Below are 27,403 nucleotides of genomic sequence, written 5' to 3'. Positions count from 1 at the left end.
TGATAATTTAAAGTTTTATTTTTTCTGACACATTTTCATGCAACAAAGCATTTCCAAGTAATTTACAAACAGATCAAGCTTTTGCAGTAGAGAATAGGCAAATAGCCTACATGCAAGGAGATTTACAAAACTGTTGACGGCAGCGTCGTCCCTAAAGGAAGTCGACAAATTAAAGCAATGTTTAACCCCCATATAAAGTGGTATCATACCTGTTCTGTCCTTTTATTTGTAGATCTGTTTTGTGCAGTTTTGAAAGCAAAAATGCATTAATCTTTTTTATTCATATTTAACATGTTTTTAAATTGAGCTAAACTTTGATACCTATTAAGGAAGTTGCCGTTTAAGGATTAAATTAGGACCAGAAGTGCCATTTTGCATCATTGTAAAGACATAAAACAAAGACACTCACAAACACTGAGAGATGTTGTATTTCATAATGCCCCTTTCTATTCATGATTTAAACAAGGGCGGTATTTAGATCTACCGCACTTCAGAAGGCAGATTTAAATAGTCTGCTTTTATATACCACAGTGATTACATAGTTATTTTTAAAATGACTCAATACAAAGTAGTAGTGACCCATGCTAAAAGAAGAGTCACTACAGGGCACCATTTCTGAATGAGGTCCAAAGTGTTAGCTCTTCACATATCAATGTAAAAAAGAAGACAGCACAGAAAGCATGTGTCTTCATCTTCCTGAGAACTACAGTAACGCAGTCATTTGGTTATGAGCCAAACCTTAAACCAGAGGAAAAATATACAGCACATCTAATTTATTCCAGAATTTCCATTGAAGATGTCTTGGAATATAATTAAATGGCAAACTTGGTGGGCACGTTCCCCTGCAGAGCATGTCTGCTATGTGCCTGACTGTAGCCACTCATTATAGCCTGCTCTGGGTCTCTAATCTGCAGTGGCTTTCCTTGTTAATCAAAAATCCTGCCCTCGCTATTGAACTTTGTGTGATCCAGACATAGACTGTGCATGGACATACTAATTTACTTCAGATACAAACATTCACTTTACTCAATTTGTGCATTTCACACTACCTAAATAATTCACAACTGTCATGCTCTGAAAGGGTAATAGCGAACACAGTGAATTGCAATTCTTGCTGGTCACATATTATTTTCTCTTTTGGCCTATTTGAGCAATTGCTGTATTCCAGTCATATTTTACACAAGATATTGAATGAAAAGCTCACATGCAAATAACAAATTGTACCTGGCACATATATAGTTTTACATAAGCTGCCCATTGTAATTTTCTGACTGTCAACTCTGCATACAATATTTTTTGTCAATTAGAGAAAACCATCATGTGATAACTGCCTTATCAGGAACCAACACCCACCACACCACCCAGTGGCACACCCATTACTAAAATTTGGTTACATGGAAGTAACACTGATTGTGTATTCAGCATATGATTTATTTTTTATTTTTTTTAAAGGGCTTGCTCATACTTGGGGGTTTACTATAAATACAAAAAAATGAAAAAGCTTCAACAAGAGAGTTCAGATTTCTAGTGAAGTTAACATTGCGCACCCAAAAAAATTCTTAAGCACTAGCACGACATGTCAATTGTTGGTCTAGGTTTAGAGGGTCTATCTTCTACAGACCTCAACCAAAGAGATGCTTGTAGACCTCATAAAACAGGACAATTCGAAAAATGGAACTTCTGCACCGGCAATCTGCTTTATTAAAATGAGTCACTTACCTCACAAGAGATCTTTAAAAGTGGATTTGCAAGCTAGTACAAACAAACAGTTGCATGCTATGTAATGTGGCACTGGTATGAATGTCAACATCTTGGGCATTCATGATCTTTTATATATTGGACATGTGAAATTTTTGTGCTCCCTACTGCCCCTTGCTCATTGCAATGAACTCATTAATAAACTGTACTTGGCTTTTAAAATACAGCGTTCATCGATTGATATGTATGCATACAGGTGTTGATTTCATATCCAGTCCCTAACATACAAAATTAAAGTAGTGGTACACAGTCATGATAAATAATCCACCCAGACATAATTCAATAGCATCTGTTACATTCATTCAGTAGCCTTTTACTATCAGACCTAAAGTGAGCCCAAACTAAGTACTGTCATGGGTATATTCCATAAAGAACACAGCATTCTGTAACATGTCTATTTGGCTTGCACTCTGAGTCTAAAGGCTTGCGTTGGCGAGCTCCTCTGATGGTGAGGGCTCCTATCTGCTAACCCAGCTGCTGGTGGCTGACCCATAGGCATTGTACGGCAGTGGGTAGACTGTTGTCGTGTGGTTTGTCCAGCTCTGCCCTCCATTTCTCAGACGCTGTTGTTGCTGTTGCTGCTCAAACTGTCTCAGCAGCTTGCAAACCGCCTCCTGGTCATTGAATGGGTTGTTGCTGTACTTCATCCTGAGCCACCTGCGGAACTGAAAGATACAAAGCACAGGTTCAGGGAGCTGGGTAATGAGCTCTTTACTAAATATCTGCAAAAAATAGACTATTCCCTTGTGGTATTTTAATGCCACATACCATGGCAAGAGATAAAGCTTAATAGTGAAAGCCATCTAACAATCACAGCCTGTTAAAGAAAGAAGCACCCAAAGGCATTCTAAAACTGCAAAGGTGTAATGCTGCCTAGAACACTGGAACCTCAACAGTTTGTGGTAAAGAACATCTATACCAGGTTTCATCATAACCACATGTCAGGTATAAGGGCCTCCAGTTATAGCCCTGCTGCGGGGGTTATGTTATTTTTCACAATGAGTGTTGCTTAAATGAGCTGTGCTAAAATACCTATAGAGCGTCTGACAGCAAACAAAGAGTTACATTTATGAGCACATTACGGGAAACATTTACAAATGAGTTTCAAGTGTTTCAAGAATGTTACTTTATTACTTTCAAGGTAATTGCTGCATACAAAACAATGGACAGCTGAACAACTCAAATATACAGTGCTTTCCTTTGCCAGACACGATGAGTGTCTATAATGAGTTTGCTCCTTTGTGTTATCCGTTGTTCACAGTCTATGGATCACCCACTACCAAGGGTTATATCAGCACTGGAGTGGGCGGCTGGGGTATTGCAGCCAGCATTCTGATCCAGGGGGTTTCCAAAAGGGAGTTTTGTCACTTCACTATTCCGAAATCACACTGAAGCAGCAGTGTATCACTGGCAACAAATTCAGACAATTATTATGACCCAGCTGTTTGCTAGACCCACGGGAACTCAGGCAAGCACGTTGAGTGATGCCAGCTGTGCAGCAGGATAGACTTATTTAAAAATCATGAGGATCTTTTTTCTTTTTTTTGAGGGGGGTGAAGAATTAAAAGGTAAAGACTAGAACGCACAACCCGTACCCTCTTCTGATAACAAAAACAAAATGAAAACTTATTGAGGCTTCCTACCATTTGACTGCAAGAAAAGGGTGCTATTAAACACCATCATTTCATCACTGAAATGGGAGGAAATACTGCTGGCATATTCCACATCAGTAACATCCTATGGGAAATCCATGGCACTGGCTGAAAGCTCCAAACACTTTCATGAAATCATGCTTCTCAGAATAACATCAGGAATTGTCTTTCAGTAACTACTGGGAAGTCTGTTTTTTTCCTCCCCAATAGGATATCAACTAGACAGTTGTGTTTTAATACAAAGCACAGTATAGTGCATTAACTCACTGCACCACCTAGTACCATCATAAACTATATGACTTTGATGCACTAAAAGGGCCCGTCTCCTCCTGTGGTTTCAATGGAGACTCCAAGCTTCAAAGCAAACCATGATATAGACATAACATTATTAGTACTAAGAAACTAAACAAAGCTTTCAATATAAATGTTGGTAAACCAAATTTTGTCAAAATATTACATGCTGTAGTTTAAATCTCAACAGTATATCTGCAGTCAAACATTAAAAATGTCCACTTTCAAAGTACATGGAATACTGTGAAATATCCATGCAAGGTTTTATCAAATGCAGATGAATTGTTCAGAAGATAACACTTATTAGGTCCATTATTCAGAAAACAAAAATGAAAGTACTCTGGGCATGTCTCCAGGACATAATCAATGGAAACCAAAGATCACAACATTAGCTCCAAGGACAGCAGTGTAAAGAGACCCATAATATTCTACAGGGCTGGTATCTCAAAATGCCATTGCGATACAAACTCCCATCCCTTAATAGCGGGGTTGGTCTGTTTCTGTTGGTCTGTTTCTGCCTGAAGTGATACAGTGCTGATTTATTACAGGGACAAAATTGGGATTTTTATTTCCAAACCCTCTAAGACTAACACTGTATTAAAATACAGCCACACTATGTTTTGTGAAATTCTAAACACATTCCATGATGCTAGTGTCGAGCAAACTTGGGGCCTATGTGTCGCAGTGGACACATTCACTAGCCTTTCATACTTTTCATTTGCAATAATTTCAATGGGAATTGGTGACCACAGGATATAGAGTATAAAGATGTGTCAGCTAGCACATCACACTCCTTTGACCTTAATCTTCAAGTTACTTCTAGCAGTGCCTACCATTTCACGTTCCATCTCTAATGCTTCACTGCGTACCACAATATACTGGGTAAATCATATTTTGGGCAACATTGTTGTTTTACACTGTTTTCAATTCTAGTCAAATGTTTATTGAACAACCCACTGGTGGCCAAGCACATCATCATTTATGCCACATATCCTCCAGTTTTCACAATGGTCTGACAATGTTGTGCAAATTATGAATCACCCTGTGTATCTGTCAATAGCAGTGGCTGCTGAAACACCAGGAAGTTTACTGTGAAAGATTATCAGGATCTCACAGATGAAGGAGAATGGGTCTGTTAGCATTGTATTACCTTTCTATGGAAAATCTGCTGAGGGCTTCAAAACATATGAAAATATGAAAATCAGAACCTGTAGTCAGATGTAGAGTTTTATTTTATTTGTTTCACTGGACAGCCCTACACTGTAACTATAATCCCAAAATAGGAGGAGGACCAGAATTTGTAAGTACATGGTAGATGTTAGTACTGGCGTCATAGGGAATTAGTAGACCAGGGAAAAAGTGGATTGTGCAAGCGCTTTAAGGCCAAAGGAAGATGCGGCAGCAGTTTGATTAAATGGGAGGTTAAGTACATGAATCAACATTTTCTAACTGGTCATTTTATTTGCCAGATTGCATGGTAATGTGTTCACACACCACTTTCTTTTTGTATTTATTTCTTTTCAGTCTGTAATATAAACGCTTGTTAATCAGATGTCGTTGATGTGTGATCACAAAGATGTTGTAAAATGTTGTAAAATGTTGTCAATCTTTAATTGAAATTAAAATGTTTCTAGATTAATAACTTCTAGAAATTTCTCAAAGAAATATCTTTAGGAAAAATACCTCTGAATTACCATTTTGGATAAAAAAAAATTGCTGAAATAAATAATTCTAGACATCTATTTCTTGCAACTTTTTTTTCCTCATCCACAAAAGCAAAACATTGCAGGTTCTGTAACCCTTAAATGTTGAAATGCACTAAAGGCCTCATATTTAGGATAGAAGCTTGAAACCTTTGTCAGTAAATACAACTCTGGACTCTGGAAACCACTATTATGAGCCTATTCTGTAGTATGCATTCTGTTGTTTTTTTATATTTTTATTTTTTTTGGCACAGTTTGCCACATATTTGCTATTGATGGGAGTGTATCAGTATACCTTTTGTTTTGTGCAAGATATAGGCATGCATTTCTTATAAGGATTATTTACAACTGGGAGATCACAAACACAGATTAAACCACTGTGCTACGATCCCTTCAATCTGCTACCTTTTAAAACCTGCAACAACTTTTGGGTCGTAAAACATGATAAGGTATTCAAAATTAGAAACATGAGATCCAGGGTAATGTGGCATTTTTTATATTGTATTTAAGAAAGAGCCCTCTGTGGGTTTTCTCACACTACATCTTCATTATATTGTGCACAACATATAGTTTGAGGAAGCCACCAGTGGTCTAAAATTCTATAAAAGTACCATACAAGATTACTTCCAGTAATGTAGTAGCATTTTTTCTTGTGTTCTTGAATGGTCTATTAGACAAAATAATGATATGTTAAATGTGGCATCAAAAAACAATGGTAACCTAATCAAACTGTCTCATCTATGTTCTGGGATACCCTGGTAGTAAATAGTTCACAAAAGAAATGTCTTAATATATTGCAAACAGTAAACATTTCCTACAAACTACTGTAAAGTCAACCAATAAAGGGTTCTGACTTCATTTCAAATCAATACAGGGCTTTAAACATCCCAGAATTAGGGAGCCCTTACACTTGGGTTGCCATTATACCCTTGCAGAGTTAGTACTGTATATAGATAGGATGCAGTTGAAGTTAGAACACCACTTGGAACATTGAGAGCTGGAGTGGATACATTTAAAAAGTGATTAATCACAGCTGTGGTTAAGTGTGGAGCAATGAGAAATAAAAACATCCCTGTGAAAGTTAATGGTCTATTTTAATCTCTTACACAAGACTTTCCCATAAAAGAAAGGCATCTACAAGATTTCATTTTAGAAATCGTTTTACAAATACAACAAAGCATTTACTGGAAGGTTAGAACTACAGATGATAACAGCCACAGCTTACCAGACACTAATCACTGATTACCCTTTCGGTAGCATAAGTAAAATGACACTTGTATTGAACTTGGCTTGACAATTGTATTGTCAACTAAACGAAAAGTACTCGGTGGTGCAGAAGCCTGTATTCTAGCTCAGGTCAGTAGCTTGAGAGAGGACCTGGATTTGAGGTGTTATGAGCTAGGGGTAGTACAACTACTAACTTGAGTCGAATAGCTGGAGTAAAAAAAGTTGACCAGGTAGACTAGACACCACTTTATCAAATAATGATTTATTAATATTGTTTTAAATGTCTGGTGCTCTATTTGTGAATGTACTGTTTATGACACTTCACTGTTTGTGCGCTATATGTTAAAACTGCTTGAATTTTGTATGATCAGTTGTATTCGGTGCAAGTCCCATTACGCAAACATTTGAAAAATGTCAATTTTACCTGTCAAGCTCTTCCACATAATGTTTACAGTGGACCTATGTACAGTTTTGAAAGAAAACACACATTTTCATTTAAAAAAATGGATATCTTGTACTTGTTAAAAGAAAGTTATCAGGTTTGCAGGCTGTACTTTGGAGCAGTCTGTTTCACTGTATTTCACTTAGGCAGTGTCTTTGTGGTCACTAGTAGCAATGTACTGTCTATGCCTTATTTTTTGTAGTGCACAAGGAAGCTGTAATTGTGTACAAGTTATTGTTTTTTCAAGTTCTCGCTCCCACGCAGCAGGTAGTATCAGCATTCAGCCCACACATCACACCCACGGCACTTGGCAAACACTCAATATAACAAAGTAAGGTTAGCCAAGAGTTTATGCCAAAGAAACCCACCTTTAAACTGCAGAACTGACTATAGCCAATTTATCACAATCAAGCTGTAGTTCACAAGCCAAGAAAGCTGTGTCTGATCTTTCTAAAATAAAATTATTCCTAAAGTAACAGATTATATATGAGAGACAGCTAACGTGGATTAAATAAATAAATAAATAAATAAATAAATAGAAATAAAAGTCAATCCTGGCTGAACTGGGCAGAAATTAAGTTTAATGTAAGTAAAGTGTCATGGGTCGGTCACAGAATATACAAATTCAAACACTATTACCTAATGGGTGGTATCTAACTTGAACAGTAAGACCGGACTTCAGTTTTGATCCCTGCATAGCAAAAAGGACACTGCTGCTTGGGAGAGAGTCCAGTGAAGACTTTAGCCTAGTTTTACATCTAGAGAGTGACTGAAGCAAGTCAAGTGACTTACAAATTGTCACACAGTGAAGATTTACTTTGAAGAAATACTTTGTTTACTTGCCATTCAAATCAGACAATAGCTTTCAGAACATCCAAAAGATCATCAGTCCTTCCTGACAGATCATGTTGCAAGCTTCTGTCAGTAATGATAGCCATGTGACAAACCAGAGTTCTGCATTGCAATTAGAGTGTGTCGCGTGCCTGCTTTATAACAGCAGACCAAGGTTTTCCTAATTACTGTAAAAATACACAGTCACTGCAGGCAGAAATACTTCCCTCTGGACTCTTATGATAAAGGAACACAGTATAGCATGGGCCAAGACAATATAAAGCTATAGCTATTGCAGTACACTACGTAGCAAAAAAACAGACGGTTGTGCTACTTGAGACGGGTGAAGCAGAGTGTCATATAAAAACAGTTGGTGCACAAACTTTAAACCAGGTTTATAATTGACTTAATTACAGTTGTATGACTCATGATCATGTTAATCCCCAGTTCCGGACCAGCACTCCATATACAGTGAAAGCGAGATGGGACCGTTGGTCAATCTGTTATGCTGCTGTGGAGAAGCATCTGACAAGTATAAATGTTATTGCACCATTTGCTAAGAAGGGTCCAATAGTCAACATTAAAGCCAGTGTAGACGCATACATCAAATCACAAATAGATTATTAGAATGACAGTTATTATAGCAACAGCAGTTGCCATGTTAAATGTTTTTAAAATGGCTCAACTTTTAAAAATTCATACATAAGATGAATATAACACATATAAATAGTCAAATGTATTACTTTTAGTTTACAAGAACCCTAAGCCTACAGTGTTGCGGCCCTAAAGAAATTAAACACAATTTTAGGTAAACAATCTCATGCCGGTACTAACCAATGATATCAGAGAAAAACAAAGGAAAAGCACAGAAGATTTGTTTTTGTAAGTTTTCAAACTTATTTGTACAGGGATTTAAGAAACAAAAAACTGTTTTGTTCTTTGTTGTTTGGAGATAACCTGAAAACCCAAATAATTCCTATCATTACAAATCCCCTTATGGACAGAAATAGTGGTGACCTATAAAAATATTGGTAAAAATACCAGATGAGACCTCACATATACTATTGACACAATAACACATTTTTAAGAGAATTGCTGCAATTTTTTCAAAAAATACCACAACCAAAATAATTTCCCCTAAAACTGAATTATCTATACAAATCACAATACAACACCAGTAGGAGGTAGACACTTTCACTTTTAATTCATACCTGCCAGATTATTTCAAAAGCTCAAGTCCCTTCTTCTTAATTGGTGTAATGGGGTTTGTTTTTGGCCTGATAACAAGCATTACAGTTTGTGGCAAAGTTACTATTGTTTCTCCAGCAGCTAAAATGACGGTGACAGCAGTGCCCATATTGTTTAATGAAAATAAAATGAACAAAAAGATGTAATTTGGGGAATATTTCAGAGACCAACAAACCTCAAGCCAAGAACATCAACCGATGCCACGTTCAGAAGTATATTCCATTCCGGTCATGAGTAATCCTAAAAAATTACCAAGGCAAATTTGCACAGTATTTTTGCAGTTTCCCCATGCTTTTCCCATGGTTATACTCAAAGCACACAAGAACATAACGTTTACAAACAAGAAGCCACTTGGCCCATCTAAGCGCATCTGGTTCCTAGTAGCTGACTGACCTCAGACGGGTCTTACAGGATCCAAGCCCACTCCATACACTAACCACTCTATGCATTTAGCATAGTTTGTCATAGAGAACCAGGATTTGCCATGCTTTGTAATACTTTACTTCTCTGGGTTTTAACTGTGCTTTCACTATGCTTTATTACACTTTGCTATGCTTTTACCATGGGGAATGTTTACAAGGGATCCCCTCCCTATAATTCAGTTACCTCTGAAACCAGCGTCATCTGAAATTCTTGCAGCTGCTGCTGAAAGCCAAAGTTGGGCCCCACGAAAGAGCGGACAGCCTTCACTGCAGACAGGCACTCTTCCCAGCTGAAGTTTGTCACTGTCATGAGGTAAGCCACAACCAATGTGGTACTGCGGGAAACTCCAGCCAGGCTGTCAATCACGATGGAGCAAGAGAAAACGTATGCGTTTAACAAGAGCATTTACAAAGGCATTGATCAGCAGGTAATCCCTTAATTAGGGTAGTAAACAACTGCATTATTACATCATTTAGGACACTTTGGTGTGTTCTTGTTCCCCCTACTACATACGTAATCACTGATGAGCATCTGAGATGCAAAAGAGATTCTGTACTCATGCTACATGGCCTTGGTAAAGAATGTACCTTATTGAATATTCAAAGAAGAATGAAAAAGGACATTATAGTTATGGTGGTTAGTACACTTTCTCCATGATGACTGGGCAACATTGCACTCAGAATGAAAGCTTACAGGGGGAGGGCTGTTCGTATAACAGAGGTTGTCAAAATAAACATCTGCCATTTCTCCCTGTATCCTTATTTTTCTTTCTTCTTCTACAATGACCTTCATAGTAGCAATGTGTGCATGTGAATGTTAGTTTAATTTAAGTTAATATATATATATATATATATATATATATATATATATATATATATATATATATAGAGAGAGAGAGAGAGAGAGAGAGAGAGAGAGAGAGAGAGAGAGAGAGAGAGAGAGAGAGAGAGAGAGAGAGAGAGAGAGACAGAGAGAGAGAGAGATAACTGTGAGAAAATTTCTTTAATTTGATCTAAATATATATTTTTTGTAGTCATTTTAGAATTGTTGAGGTGTGGATGTTTCTGATCCCAGATTGGGTGTGTGATGAGATTGTCTTTTGGAGTGATGTTGTTTTTGGGGATATGAGGTTGCTGCTGTCTTGGGTTATTTATCTGATGCTCGGTCATATTCCCTTCTGTAAATGTTACTTTATTAGTATTATTTTCGTTTTCTGTTTTTGTGTTTGTCCAAGGACTGCCAATGAAAATTAGCTAATAGCTAAATTTGGGTGCAATACATCTTATGACATGTCATGAATGTAAAGAAATTGTACGTTGTCCCTGTCAAATAAATACATAAATAAAATAAATATATTGAAAAGTATAGTAGTTTAGCAAAATACGCACCAGTGAACCAGGCAGGCCCCACCACTAAGTCGAGACTCATGGATGAAACTAACACATTCCTTGAAATGCTGTACCCTGAAATCAAATAAAAACCCTGTGAATATATTGTTATTTTAGTTATGAAATTTGGGGAGTATGGGAATAATGCTGTACAGGGTTCTCTTCGACCCCCTGTCACAGAAGCAAAGTGTTCTATTTAATGTGTTCTATACACCTTATCAGCAATTGTGGCAAATAAACTTTATCATACTCCGTTTAATGAACAACCAGTTAAGATTGTACCTATAACCTGAAACTGTAATAAACTGCTTGTCATGTTCCAGGATCTGTTTAGCACACGTCTGATCAAGGTCTGTTCCAAGACAAGACTTCACATGGTAAATCAAGCAGCTGCAATTCTTAAATATTGCTAAGTTCACTTGCCTGTTTATATAATTATCATTGCCCCACACCTCTTGATATTGCTAGTAAAACTTTAATTTATTATCAAAGTTCAATGTGGAATATTAGGTGATGTTAGACATTTATTTATGTATAGTATCTTTCTGCTCCTGCAGGTGTGGACTGTCAAAAAACAAGTGCAGAATTAATTGGCAGAAGTAATGAAGATGTATCGTAGGAAATCAGATAATAAGATCAAACTAGTCAGGGATTATTGCAGATTTGTTTTTGTCTGCTAGCATAAAACAAAACAAATCTCTGACTCTTATGAGCACCACTTTCAGTCTGACTGTTTAAAAAATCAATCATTCTATTTTGCAAGATTTCAATGGCCAAATTCAATTAACTATTAGCTTGGAAAAATGAATGTTTTGACATCTAAATTGATCCTGAATCAGGTGTCTGCCTGCAAATACTTTGAAGTATTTCCATCGAGCCCATGTGGTCAGCTCAAAGGTAATCTCAGGTCAAAGGGGTCTTTTTCAGCTACATTGGGTAGTTATACAAATTATACAACTGTGCAATAAGAGCATTTAGCTTCAAAAGTAATTTTAATTGCTTTTTTACATTATCTTTAATATTGAAACCTATCAGAATGGTTAAAACACCATACACGCTAACTGACCGCATTTGGGACCAGAGTTAACTAATCTCAAGGCTACAAATTCTAGTTTCTCGGTGGCTGATGATAAAGATGTGTTGGGATGGAAGGTAAAAGGTAGTAGATGGGGTTAAGAGATAAACTACCCTGGGCAGTTCTGGCAGTCAGCTACCTTGGAGGCTTTCTCAATCTGCTAATCCCATATAGCATAGAAAACAGCTTGTAAAACTGTATTTTGTTATTCCAGTACATATCCAGAATATTTTCAGGAAAAGATAAATAAATTGCTTATGCAATCTACAGTGCATGGTAAGGTTGTAACGAAACTACCCCACATAATGGAAAACCCTTGGAAATATGCCACAAAGAGACTGAATACTTCCATTTACAGCTACATTACACACAGGGGAGCCATTAACTGCTAAATGTAGAGGTTGTTTAAAAAACATGATGTCAGGTTTCTCTCACCGACAACAGGTAAAATGTTCATAACACTGAAAATATAATAGCAGTCACTTAATAGGGACAAAAGGATTTGTCTTTATGTTTTTTTTTTTTTAAATAGATCCAGTGTCTGAGAATAAGATACCCCTCTAAATATCAACTATTAATATAAACAAACTTCAACTGACCAAAACAAAGGAACTAATTATTTTTTCCCTTACCGTAAAACAGCACATAATCCCACTAAACTTGGAGAAAAAGCAGCTGCTGTTTTCACTGCTATTTCTACAAGGAGGATTTGTTAAATAGTTTTTATTTCATGACCTCAAGTAAACTGCTCCTTAATTCCTTCAATAATACACTTCCACATAGCTCCAACAAAGGACACATTGGGCTGTTTGTATCCTAAAAATCACTCTTTCCTATTAGAAAAACTGTTTAATCCTGATTCAAATCATTCTTTCTTTTTTTAATTTTTTATTTAGTAGTCACAAATTACATTTTTGTACCCTTTTTTTCTCCCAATTTGAAAGCTGGGTTAACAATTGTATATCCGAGGCTCAGACCGGGGGGCTCTTGGTGGGGGTACGACTGAGTCCTCACCGCTTCTCTTGTGTACGAAGATGAACACATGCGTACCTCCGTAGAGCATGTGGCCATCAGTGCGCGTACTGAGCCAGTCGCATCCAGAGCTACATGTCGCAGTCTCAACACAGCTCTGGGCTAGTCTATAGGGGTCGCTGGTGCGCGGTGAACCCCCGGGTGGTGCTCGGCCAATTGTGCGCTGCCCCCAGGGAGCTCCTTTCCACGGTCGACACTGGAACAAATCACTCTTTCAACTTGGATTTCTAACTAGGGTAAAAAAAAGTCAGGGATTTTATTATTATTATTTTGTTCTCTTGTTTAAATTTAGGAAGTTTCAGTTGCCTATATTCTGTATGTACAGACACATTTTATTTAAATCAACCCTACTGTGGGATTCCCTGAAGGTTTGGTGTGCTATGGAGTAGCTTCTACTATCTGCAGTCTACAAACCAATAAAGGGCATCTACAACTATACTGTATGTATCACAAGAATTTCCTAAATTAAAATGCATGTATATATGTATAAATTGCATGACCACTTTAAATAGATAATGCAACCATCCAGCATGCCAGAATTGTGTCCAGATAGTTTGAGAAGCATGACAGAGGCATCTTCCATGGCCACCAGAATCCCTGGATCTCAATCCAATTGAGCATGTTTGGGATGAACTTAAACATCACACTTCGTCATCACACTCCTCTGACACATCATATCAAGGTTTTGGCAAAGGGTGGCCCATCAGATATTATGTATAGTCGGACAGTGTATATATTGCTTATTTCTGTCAACAATTTGTTTTTAGATGCCTGTGATGTATATTATGTATATCACTTCCTACATTTAATGGAATTTGGATTGACCAATTCTAACTGGGGCTCCTAGTACAAACCCAACTTCCATCGACAGAAATTAACCATGTGCCCATTGAAAGTGGACAATAGCTTTGGATTTCTTAAAACAGGTTTAACTGGGTTACAGAGGCAGTTTTAGGATGGGCCGGGTACAAGTATTATTAGCAGCTGAGGGAATTACCAGTAGTATGAGTTTAGTCTATGTTGTCAAACCGGTTCATAATGCTGGTAATTCTTAGTTATCAAAAGTACTGTAAAGAGCTATGTGAGAAATAATTTATCTTTTTAAACTGTGACTCTCTGCCTGCCCCAAAACGTTCACGTACCATTGGGAAATCCTTAAAATAAATTGCAAAACGATGTAAACCTTGCTTACAAGTTAGCTGCACTCAAAGGGTTGTTATTGCTCAAGCATTTGACACCAGACTGGTATCAAAATAGAATAGCGCACGTCTTTTTTTTTCTGGGATCCAAACAGAAAAAAAAAGATGCTCTTTCAGCACTTTTTTTCCTCTTATTTACCCTGAAATTTCCGGCCATCTTGTTACAGTCTGCACAAATTCTATATGTAGTCATTATTTGTGGTTTTGACATGCTGTTCTAAAAACATAAAAAATAACATTTTCATAGAAAATAAAATAACAGATTTTCTTTAAAACGTAAAGCAAACAGATAATACACATGTCAGATCTACAGCTTTTGTATATATACTCCTGTGTAACGCACTTCTGTTGTACACTAACCTATTAGCAAAAGCATAGTATACTACTGAGTATATGTATGCAACAAGCACTCTCCTAGAATCTGGAAAAGGATGTGTGTTATAGTCCACAATTAACTATAGTCTGCATTAAAGATTATTAGCATGCATGTAAATGTTTTCTGTGATGCCCTGTCAAATGATTACATACTGATGGTTCAATATTACAGATTAGGGCACAATATTCAAAATTCCTACTTACAATGAATCTACGGCAGTGTCTTTATTATGTCATGATACTGTACTCGTCAAGTACTTAGTTTAGAATTACTTAATAACCACTTGCTAAATATTTCTAATACTTTTTTTTTTTTTTAATCAATCGCACACATCTTCAAATTATCTACTTAAAATGGTTTTTGGATTCACAACATCTTGGATAAATGTTACATTTTTGTTTTTTTGTATTTTAACTCTCTCAACACTGCAGAGCTGCAAGCAGGTCTAGAAACATCCGCTCAGAACTACAGTATAGGAAAGATAATTCATAACAGCACACCAGCAAACTAATGCAATATCTTTAACCAATTGTATGTACTTATTTAGTAAGACATTTAAAAAATATAATTAGTTATACTAGGGCAGTTGTTCTGTAGTTACATAAAACTAAAATAGTTAATTTACTTGTTTCTTAAATGATATAGCAGGTGTTACTTATTATAGCAGTGTGAGAAATATCACGTAACACTGTGTTGCTTGCTATTTATTTCCAGCATTTTCAAGATAGTGTCTTATGTACAAAATGTCCTCTTTAAATAATGTCAAGGGTTGTAGTATTTAAATGATTACTATACAGTGGTCTACACTGTGCTTTGTCACTGAGAAAAACAAAACTTAAAACCATTTCTAAGACCTTAATCTAAGTAATACACCCTAAACAAACACACATCTACACTCTGGTGAGGGTAGAGGAAGGATTATTATTTTTTTGTTTTACACACGTGTATATGATTTTGATTACGGTTATCTTCCAGAAATAACAAACCATTTTCTATACATTTCTCTCCATTTACTCCTCTGTACTTCAGCGTTCCACCTATCCATTTTATTTCAGGTTGACAGAGCTTTAGTCTAAAAGGTGGCTATCCCCTTAAATTACACAATCAGGGCATAATGTCTAGTTTCATTTTGGTTTGCAGTATTTGTTGAATGCACCCATGAAATGACCTGTTGGTCAGAAAGCTTGTCAGTATAATATCCATATTAGATAATATCCATATTAGATTAGCCTAGTTATGCTGTGGTATGTACAACACAGCATAACATTTAGATTTGACTACTACTCTATCATGTCGCAATAAAAAGAGATGCAAGGCAAGCACATTTAATACAATTGCAAAAAAGGGGAAGGAAACTGGTGAAGGAATGCATATTCACAAAGTATATCTATGGAAACATGCAGGATCAAACATCCGTTGTTGTAGTCTTGCTACTTAGCCAGTAGCAGTTTTAATATATTGCAGTATAATTTAGTACCTTAACTGATTCTGCCAAGATTGGTGGTATTGGTGAACTTAGCACATTTTCAAGGAATCCAGTCTATTGCAGTAGCTGGATACAAATTACATTAAAAAAAGATTGTACATTGCAAGACTGAACTATTTACATTATTGTATTAGTACCCTGAATAACTGCTTACAAAGATGTGATTTAATGGAAAATAATTACAATTTCCATGGAAATTGAGCCCTTTGCCTGGCTCACTCATCGATAGTCACTATTGTGTTATCTGAGGATGCTGCCTGTCAGGATTGATCCACACTCTGGTAGCCTTGGTTTTAGCCAACTAGCTGATACACTCACCAGTGTCAATGTTATGCTTAATATGAACAGAGACGTCTTAAAGAATAATAATAGTCTATTAAGAAATGTACATCTACATACCAATAGACTATGTTAATAAAGGCCTAATATCAGTACTGTACTCCATCAAAAAGAAATCTGGAGTCGATCCTAGTAGTTCAGAGATCAAATGCACATTCTCTATCCGTTAAGCTACAGCAAGTTCAGTATCAGTATCAGTGTTATGAGCAACAGTGCAACACTGACAGTGCTCAGGAAATAGTAAAGTATATGGTCCCTGTACACCATTATAAATTTGAAAATCCAGGTCATTGGTTTTTTTCAAGTTGTAAACTACATTCAGTTGTGCACCTACCACTGTGTTTATAAGAGGCTCTATTTGGAATCAAGGGCAGGACTAAGACATGCTCCAGACACCTGTAGAAACCAGGAATATTTCAGCGGGGGCACAGGTTTCTTACATTATTAGAAATCTGATGAAACAAGCACACTGGCCATTAGCTTTATTTTTAAATCCATTGTGATACCAGTTTTAAATAGACAATGGTTGCTAATATGCTGTCCCTCGTTTACAGCTCTTCTCTGTCTGCATGTCTACATTTGATTCTGAATATCACCACAAAAAAATATATATATAAAATAGGGCAAGGGAATAAGTTTGTGTCTGAAGCATCTGTTTTAATTCATAGTGTGCAACCTATTAATATCTTTAGTATTGACATTGGTACACAGCTGTATAGCTAACTGTTTTTAAATATGAACGATTGTCTACAGTCACCTATATTCTCCAATCCAAGCTAGATAGTACTTACTGGACAGCACTTTTTTTTAAGGACCCCGAACAAACGTTACTGTAGCCAAGTCCTTGGGCATAAACAAGCAAAATGGTGGCCAATGACATGTGGGTGTATTGCACACATCTTGACTTCAGTTCCATTGTGTTTTATGTAATTGAGTGAAATGGTATTCGGCCTGGGATAACAGTATCCAGCTATCAAACCCTGCTGATATAACAAGCTGACTGGAAGTTGCATTGCTGAGGATGAGATCGACGTGGTACATTGTATTGTATACTGTTTGCTTATGAAAAGAAAATACTGTTTGCTACAATATCTTGCTTGTTTTTATATTTAAGGGCTTTGCGTGTTCTTTTATTTCTCTTTTAAATATTTTACTGGTAAGAGCTGGCAAATGGCACGTCTGCCCGAATGAGTGTTTTCATTGATAATTGGTGGAGGATAAGCAAGTCCACCAGTATAACAGATGATAAAATAACAAAAGTGTGGACAGTACATGTGCCCAGATAGTACAGGCATGGAAACAGTCAAGACACTCCAGGTTTTCCTCTCAAGATGGGTCAGGGTTCGACTGTGATTTGTTTCACATTAACTGTAGAACCAGATGATGAGTCAACTTACATACCAACTCTCCGGGCCGCTAGATTAAATTCGGAGGCCTCCACATGGTTCTGACATAACCACCTGTCATTCTGGAAGTTGAATAAATCCAACACCTATCCATCTGTCAGTCCGTAGTTTTCTAAAGTACTCAGCCATGTGATCATACCTATTGAACTGTAAGCATGACATAAACCTCTTTATTTGCATCTATTTCCAATGTAATAAACAGTGTAACTGATTTGGGAAAAAAAATGAGAAATCCTACACATTGTAAAATGTTTTGGTCAGCAGCTAATCCAATTTAGAAGCTGTTGGTGTACAATAGCTGAACAGCACCACACCCCTGCCCTTTGATGCTTCAACCAGAGAATTGTAGGTGTGGATTGTTGCAGTTTAACAGCCTAAATGCAAGAACAGTTAACACAGTGTCACTCAGGGAAGTTTGAACACACCACACTGTTAGAAATGTTCACAAAAGTCCCTTGTAGGAAGAGCTCAATCCTGCAGAGTCAACAGGCTGGAGTTCTCTACGGTCTACTGAAAATCCTGACTTCGGAGGCAGCAGCACTCTGCCCACTCAGTATTACAGACAGTTGGCAAGGGAAGCTCAGAAACTGATTTCCTCAATACAGTATCTGCCATTTCAATGGGACTTCACCTATTGCAGTAACCTTCAACCACAAGGGTCATGTCAGCATCACATTGTTAACATATGACTTCACAGTGTTAGCATATATACTAAAAAAAATCCTGCTTTTCACCACCAGCTGTTTTTTTTTTTTTTTTTTTTTTTTTTTTTTTTTTTACTCACAGTTTATTCATTCCGTATTGTAAATCACGAAACAAACAAAACAGTTATGAATTAGGTAAAATTCCAATACATCTTAATATGTGTACATCCTGTGCACAACAGCAAAAGTCTGAAGTGAAAAAAAGTATTCCCATGACTCTTACCATTAAAGATAGTGAAGCAAATGCAAAATAATGAGTTTCTTGTAAACACTTATGGTGTTCTGTAGCACTAATCCATGTGGATACCTATATGTTAAAACAGTTGGACAAATGTGCTATGTAGGTAGGTGGAATCAGTATGGACCACCTGCTAACTATATTATGCAGTGTGAGTCCACAACTCTGCCACCCCCAGCATGGGTTAGTTGTTAGACATTAGCAATTTATATAGATACACAGTGCTTCCTGGCTCATTCCCAGGAATACTGGGCTAAACTGCATGAGTTGATTTCAATGAAACAGATGGATCTCACTACTTTTGAATTTCTTTAGAATCCCCCCCCCAACAAACATTTTCTGGTGTGATACAAATACAAACCATTGAGGGACCATCAGCAAGGGAGGGTTTTAATAGAGACACCCAATTGCAATTCTGGTTCTGCTGTTGTTAATGCAGATTTAAAGAGGCACAAAATACCAAACACTGCAATAAAGACAAAAGCAATCGTTACTATTGCTCAAATTTCTTTACACATGGATTTTATTAACCACAGTGTTTGACTGTTTTGTTATTTGGTGTAAGGATAGCAATATCATAAATATGATAAACAGTCTTGGTTTCCTTGCTACGACAGCCACTACAGCAAATAATGTGAATGGCAGTGTTTGCTTCTTGTCAGACACAGTAAAACAGTAAATCATTTAAACATTTAAGAAATAAAACTTACTTAAAAAAAAAAAATTAGTAATGGGACAATTATTATTATATTAGGATATTGGTTATATGTTTGTTTTTAGTTTGATATCTAATATAACTTATGTATAAAACACTAATTCGATAGACGAAAAAGCCATGTACAGTTAAACAATGTATTTCACTGAATTGTTTAAGCGTTAATGTCCAACACCTAATCCTTTACATGGAAGGCTATCCGTAAGGTTTAGAATAAATAATAAAAGGAGAAAAATGCTCTTTACTAAAGTCTGCCATTTTGTTCATTCCTCCCTGCAGGGCAGCGATAATGAAATTTCATTACGAACACAGGTTTTAATATTTGAGTATTTTACCCAGCACTAGATTTGTTTTATTGTATCAGGGTATAAGCTCAAGGACTCACTTTTCTACTTTTTTAGGTATTTCATGCTGAAGGTTAGGCGTCTCATTTCAATATTTCCAGAACTCTGACAGAGAAGATAATTGAAGATGTTTGCAGACTTTATAAGTCTGTCTCAAATAACGTGGGCATTTCATGATCACACATAAAAACACTGAGTTCACAGTAACTATTTTAAAGCAAAATCGATACTCACAGGTTTTGCTGGGAAGAATCAGATGCTTGTATACAAAGGTATGTCATGTCCTGTGAACATAAAAAAAAATCTAAACCAATTGGGCTCAGGGAGTACTTGGTTATTATAATGCACTATTCTGTAAAGACCAGAGATTGAGGGCTGAAAAGCACATCTGTGTGACAACAAAGCGCAAGAGCCCTGCACACAATACGCAAGAGCCCTGCACACAATAAAACAGGTTATCAATAGGGATTTGTTTGGATAATTAAAGTTCAGATAATGAAGGTTTTACTGCAGTACAGCTTCCTCGCTTTTCAGTTGAACCCAAGCAACATTTTAGTGTGTGGAAACACTGCATTCTAGTGGCTAGCACCAGTGTGGTATTACTTGGTCTGTAATTGCACAGCAAAAAATAAATAAATAAGCCAATGAACGAATGAATGAATAAATAAAGAAAGAAATAAACTGCCTTAATATTTAAGTCAATAGGTTTTTTAAACTTATGGTGGATCGACCAGGTGTATCAGTCTGATTGCCCAAATACATTGGAAGCAAATGCAGTAAGTAAAAAAACACATAATTTGTTATATTTTTCTTCTCATTCTTGATATTACAAAATGGTACCGCAGTACTGAGGGAAGTGGCAAAGAAAGATAACAAAAAAAAACATCCCTGGAATTGCAGTGTAATTCCTGGCAGACATGTTTTCTATTGCAATTTTCAGTTGTGCAATCAATGTCAGTAAAAACACCAATACCAGTCAGGAGAGTTACAGTCCACGGCAATCGGACATGTCTCCTGGTTGTAAAAACAAAGAAAAGAATTTCCGGAACTATCATTGTTAGTTATTTCACTAACAGTAAGTAAATTGATCACATGCTGCAAAAAATATATGGATGCTTCCAATTTAGCATGGGGAGGTAATGGTGCTGCAGCAGAATATGGCTCCCTAGTAGTCTCAACCCAGCTACCAGTGGCCTTTTTCACATCTCAAAACCACCACACAATTTGGCATATTTCAGCAAACAGTGCTCTCTGCGCGCTTGAAGAGCTGTGCGGGGAAACTCTCATGGCACCTACTGACACAATGGTTGCCTATATTGTAGCTAGTGTCACCTTTCATGAGCACTTAATAAACAAACAGAAATACAGAACCCCTATTGAACTTTGGTACGATTGTAAGTACCAAATTTTAACATGTGTTTGTCCTAAATGAGAAATGGAACAGGCATTTTTGTGTCGATTTTCCTCACTTACCTGGAGTACTGGTTTGGCATTATTGTACACAGACAGAATGTGTGTGACTCCATTTTTCGCCAAACTGTCTTTGTCCTCAGAATCTGTAAATATAAAGAATCCAAACAAAAGGTTATTTCCTAGAATATTCTAAGTAAAATTAATGGAAATGAATAACTTGCTCTTCCAACTGTCAATGGCTATCCTTTAGCAGAAGTGATTGAGTGCAATATAATCTAGGCTTTTTTTTTCACTAGATAACACCATATTTATATATATATATATATTATATATATATATATATATATATATATATATATATATACACAGCACACGACATATATATATATATATATATATATATATATATATATATATATATATATATATATATATAATATATATATATACATATACACATACAGTACTGTGCAAAAGTTTTAGGCAGGTGTGAAAAAATGCTGTAAAGTAAGAATGCTTTCAAAAATAGACATGTTAATAGATTATATTTATCAATTAACTAAATGCAAAGTGAGTGAACAGAAGAAAAATCTAAATCAAATCCATATTTGGTGTGACCACCCTTTGCATCAATTCTTCTAGGTACACTTGCACAAAGTCAGGGATTTTGTAGGCATATAGTCAGGTGTATGATTAAACAATTATACCAACAGGTGCTAATGATCATCAATTCAATATGTAGGTTGAAACACAATCATCAACTGAAACAGAAACAGCTGTGTAGGAGGAATAAAACTGGGTGAGGAACAGCCAATCTCAGCTAACAAGGTGAGGTTGCTGAAGACAGTTTACTGTCAAAAGTCATACACCATGGCAAGACTGAGCACAGCAACAAGACACAAGGTAGTTATACTGCATCGGCAAGGTCTCTCCCAGGCAGAAATTTCAATGTAGACAGGGGTTTCCCGATGTGCTGTCCAAGCTCTTTTGAAGAAGCACAAAGAAATGGGCAACGTTGAGGACCTGATCTCAACATCATCAAGTCTGTCTGGGATTACATGAAGAGAGGGAAGCAACTGAGGCTGCCTAAATCCACAGAAGAACTGTGGTTAGTTCTCCAAGATGTTTGGGCCAACCTACCTGCCGAGTTCCTTCAAAAACTTTGTACAAGTATACCTAGAAGAATTAATGCTGTTTTGAAGGCAAAGGGTGGTCACACCAAATATTGATTTGATGTAGATTTTTCTTCTGTTCACTCACTTTGCATTTTGTTAATTGATAAATATAAACTATTAACGTCTATTTTTGAAAGCATTCTTACTTTACAGCATTTTTTCACACCTGCCTAAAACTTTTGCACAGTACTGTGTGTGTGTGTGTGTGGTGTGTGTGTGTGTGGTGTATATCTATATCTATTATTATACTGATATAATATATCTAATATGTATCTATATATATATATGTATATATTATATTATATATATATATATGATTTCATACTGTATATACAACAGAAAATTATACCAAGTCAACAAGAATACATTAGTTAAATAAACTCTGATACTTCATACTCCTAACAAGTTACCAATGATTGCAAGCCAATGGTTTTGTAAAACCTACAAGTGTGCTCCATGAAACACTTTGATGCGACACTGGAGATACTTTGTTTGTATTTACAGTTATTAGTGTTACATTATAATCCTCTCATTCTAACCGAGACAGTCAGTCTAGGGCTGTGACCAATCCTGCTGTTGGGAAATGCATACAGAAATTATGTTACCAGAAGTTGCTTTTACTATTATTAGGTAAAACTTCTAAGAAATTACAGTTTCTTTCATCTGTGTACTGTATCTTACTATTTTTAAAGCCAGCACATTTTTTAGATGTGTTGCTATAGTACAATGCAAGTCCTGTCTTCTCAATTTGCATACACACCAAATAAACTTCCTCAATTTCACTCAGTTAGTCGAAAGTATAAATCATTACCATGAAATTATCCAACTATAAAGTGGGCTTGGTAGATACTTCTTTGACTGCCCCCTTGTGGTCATTTACATTATTATGTTGTGTATCACATACTGTATATTTATCATGAAATTTGAATACAGAAAATAATACAACTTTACAATTAGATTAAGTGTACAATACCTGGGAAAAAAAGGCAGCTATAGTAGTATAATGCATTGATAATGAAAGACAAGACTTTTTAAATGTAGTATTTGTTTTATTATACTATCGTGTATAGTTTCCTTGTGCACCTTTATACACAATATGATGCTACTGTGGGATGGCTATTTAGTGGATACCTGAACACTATGTTTAGTGGAAAGGTTGTCTTTTGCACAGTTGTCCTTTTATAAAAGTTTTTTTTTTCATTAGAATGAATTTCCACTAGAAATGTAGTAACTAAAAAAAATGTAATTGAATTTAGTTGCATACACACAACACAAATAAATATATACAACATTGTATATAGGACTTAGTTCCACTGACAACATATACAACCTAAATGCTTTTGCCTTAAGGTTTTGTAAAACAGTGTTTCATTCTTTACAATAACTGCACATATATGCTTGGTTTTGACAATGGTTATTCCAATAGGCGAATATTTTCCTAAACCCAATAAACAATTTTAGTACCTTTTTTTTTTTTTTTTTTTTTTTTTTTTTTTTTTTAAATCAGATGGTAAGTTATATATTTTTCCAGCTTTTTCACAATATTACCCTTAAATATACACAATTGCTTGCAATGTTCCGCAAAGTAAATAAACAAATACACATACCTCTTATGTTCCCTAGGTACAGACCATCTAGAACCTAATAAATAAACATTAAAACAAAGAATTAAAATAAGGCATGCATTTATACAAGCAATATGCATGGGATATAAAGTACCTAATCTCAAAGTAGTTTTTTTTTTTTTTTTTTCCTCAGAAGAAAAACGCAGGCTAGAAAGTACACAGCTTAGAGGATATGTCCTCAGATTTTAACACAGAAAAGTCAGGCTATAAAACTATTAGTCTCAATAAGGTTAAGTGAATATTAAATTAGAAAATTGTGTGGGGGCAAAGGTTCTCAGCCTTAGTTAGGGAAGGTCAACACAGCAGGTGACAACTTAACAGCCTTAGGAGTTTTGTATAATTTGAGGGTAAATATAAACTGTACAATAAAAACAAACAACCCTCTCTCAGTATTTTGGCCGAACTTTTTAAACAATTTAAAAAAAAAAAAACGTTGTAAATGCAAACAGATGTAGGATGAAACTCATAAAAATTGACATGTAAAAGTGCAAGCATAAGGTTAAAGACCGTCTGTTACTAATCACAGTATATTTAGACCCCACATGTCATGAGCCTAACAATTTATGCTGGTCATGTTCCATCAGTGTGGAGGTCACTGAAAAGGGATGGGGTTGAGTTTTGGGTTGTGTATCTGATCCCATATCCCATCTGCGTTTAAATATTCAGTCAGGTACTTGCTTCCAACATTAGCCATGGTGAAAAATGAAAATTAAACACTTTACAAAAAACGTGCAGAAAATGTCTTCAACAGAAACCGATTAAAACAACAACAAAATGATTAAGATAATATACTACACAGTACATTAGCGATCCGTCATGCCATAGGTCAGACCAACAAACTTTTAGTGATATAACCAGTGTCACTAAGCAACAAAGTTTGTATGGGAAAGGACTGGTACATAATCCAATATCCATGCTACACCTAGCTCTTTGGCCGTCAGCCAAAGCTTTACACTACAAATTTGCCTCAAAGAAGTATCAATAAACAGTATCGTGCGAACCTATACTTGCATGTAGGGCCTAATCTTAACAGAACACAAGTAAGAAAATAAACAGCATTATAAAAAATAAATAAATAAAAAATCTGTAATTGACACTTAAAGTTTGTTGTTTATGTTACTACCATCAAGTAGTATATTTCTTTTTTTTACATTGACAACATTTCCTGCTAAAAACTAAAAGTAACGCACAAAGAATTAGATCAATGTGACGTATTTCCACATAGCAACAAAGGTAGAAAAAAACAAAAACAAACAAGAACCACACCTTATTCATTCCGTTCCCCATGGTTGCAAAAGACGAATACAGTTTATTATCTGATAATAATAATAATAATAATAATAATAATAATAATAATAATAATAATAATAATAAAGGAGAGCGCGCAGTACAAGGAGAAGTTCAAAGTAATAACACGCTGCCTATGCTGCTCTCGCAACACAGTGTTGTGTTGCTGGAGAGCTCTATATATTAATAACTCGCATCATCACACGGAGACATTAGCACTAAGAAACCGTGTCAGATATAAAGGTCGCATACGAGGATTTGCAATGAAGGCTGGATTAGCAGCCAGTATTTAATCGTGAGTCAGATTTCTCTTCCGGATTCAGTTTCAGTAAACACAACCCGCGTCTCTAGGCAGGCAACAGTACATGGTGTTCATGTTAACTCCTCAGTTACTGTATCAAAATCTGACCTGGGAATCCAGGCCATTTAGATTTTAACAGTAAATAAAGATCACCTGCCGGATCACATCCAGGATATCCAGTGTATGCACATGTCAGACCAGATGGATATGACTGTAATTTACTATTACAACCACACAAACATTTGTTTATACTAAAATAAATGAAAAAAGCTAATGTAACGAAAATGAGAAAAGGTTAAAATGATAAGCAGCTCCTTTAAACATATACTCAAATCCTTTATGGAAACATTATATTTAAACGCCGTATGTCATTAGTCTGGAAAGAGTGCTACTGTACACAAAAGTAACATTTTACTCAGAGATCAGCTAATCGTGACCCATGAGGCTTGTTTTTCAAAACAAGCCTCATGAATAAAAAAAAATGAAGTTTGTAAAGCTGCAAAACAATAACCCTGCTCTTCACAGAACTGACATTGGGATGTCCTGTTATTATCATACTGATTACCCCGAGTACGTGCTTATAGAAACAGGGATTTTAGTTACATAAACTAACAAAAAAATAACAATTTGACATTAGAAATCAAATCCAAGCATGTGTGTATTATAGATATGTTCATTCATTTGGAATCAAGTGTGAAAATTCCAAGTGGCATTCGGTATACATTTCAGCTGTGTTGTACCATTTATTTTCAAATAATAAAGTCTGATGCGCATGTTCATGGAGTGGAAACACTTTCTATTACAGTAAATGTCTTCAGTCTCCGAAGGTGCAGGAATACGTACGTATGTGCCGTGCAGTCGATGGCTCCAAGCACATGTGGAACTCATAAAACTCACTTTCACCTTAAGTTGCTGCAGTTGTTGTTGCCACATTAAAGATTAAAAAATCTGGTTTTAAATAATTATACAAAATATATTATTTTCATAGGAAGCAGAATTTCATAACACCAGTTAATAGCTGCAACCTGCACTGTAATAGCACAGTTCCGGGCACTGGCAGAATAGATAGACTTTTAACTGTGAATAGCCTGTTTCTCAAGCCGGTATGTCTGCTTACATACTGTTATCATTAATTAAAACTTAAATTGTTATTCTGAATTTAAAACTTTTACGGGTCGTAGCAACAACTGTGCATCACTTTAGAACTGTAATACGTTCTGTCCTAATACCAAACTATATGTGTGTGTGTGTGTGTGTATGTGATATTGATATATTATATATATATATATATATATATATATATATATATATATATATATATATATATATATATCAAAGTAATATTGCATGTTAACAACTGTTTCATAACCATGTATACATGTTTCAGCATACACAATGTACATTTTCTTGCTGTAACTTGCAAAAATCAGATCACGTATCATTGTTTTTAGTTAACGTAATAAATCTATTTTAAAATGCATTACAGCTAAATGATGGTTGGGAAGATGCAGAATGTGGACAGTGAAAGAATTTCCTTAGAGGGCCATATCAGCATATTTTTGGGCCAACACATTAATTAAACCTGAGGAATCAAATGGACACAGATGGGAAAAAAATTCACACATTCAAAACAGATTAAAATGTATAAAATAAAAACTCAAAAAGGAACAGCTAAATCTCAGAATCCTATTACATATAAAAAATTTAAATAAAAAATACAATATC

At 35.8% G+C, this 27,403-nt stretch overlaps 1 protein-coding gene across 2 annotated transcripts; it reads right to left on the bottom strand.

Annotated features, from left to right (window-relative positions):
* Positions 1 to 25,699, bottom strand: dusp22a (dual specificity phosphatase 22a). Of its 2 annotated transcripts, XM_041221487.1 has the most exons (7): positions 25,357 to 25,699; positions 24,073 to 24,106; positions 21,351 to 21,433; positions 20,112 to 20,161; positions 10,964 to 11,038; positions 9,759 to 9,930; positions 1 to 2,423 (listed from the first exon to the last, which is right to left on the bottom strand). In XM_041221487.1, the coding sequence occupies exons 1-7, from the start codon at positions 25,375 to 25,377 to the stop codon at positions 2,217 to 2,219; spliced, it is 642 nt and encodes a 213-aa protein (XP_041077421.1). In that variant the 5' UTR covers positions 25,378 to 25,699; the 3' UTR covers positions 1 to 2,216. The 2 variants fall into 2 exon arrangements, with proteins under 2 accessions (XP_041077421.1, XP_041077422.1); XM_041221488.1 differs by lacking the exon at positions 10,964 to 11,038 and having other exon boundaries at positions 25,357 to 25,698.
* Between the last annotated feature and the right edge of the window lie 1,704 nt (positions 25,700 to 27,403).

The sequence above is a fragment of the Polyodon spathula genome, chromosome 21 (genome assembly GCF_017654505.1).
Source record: "Polyodon spathula isolate WHYD16114869_AA chromosome 21, ASM1765450v1, whole genome shotgun sequence".
NCBI classification, from domain to species: Eukaryota; Metazoa; Chordata; class Actinopteri; order Acipenseriformes; family Polyodontidae; genus Polyodon; species Polyodon spathula.
This window is presented reverse-complemented; position numbering and strand designations above follow the sequence as displayed.

Coding starts and splice junctions, on each gene's coding strand:
- dusp22a (XM_041221487.1), bottom strand. CDS start 25,377: ATGGGGAACGGAATGAATAAG. Junction 24,107..25,356: donor TGGGGAACGGAATGAATAAG/GTGTGGTTCTTG, acceptor TTTATTTATTAG/GTTCTAGATGGTCTGTACCT. Junction 11,039..20,111: donor GATTCTTCCCAGCAAAACCT/GTGAGTATCGAT, acceptor ATTTGATTTCAG/GGTACAGCATTTCAAGGAAT.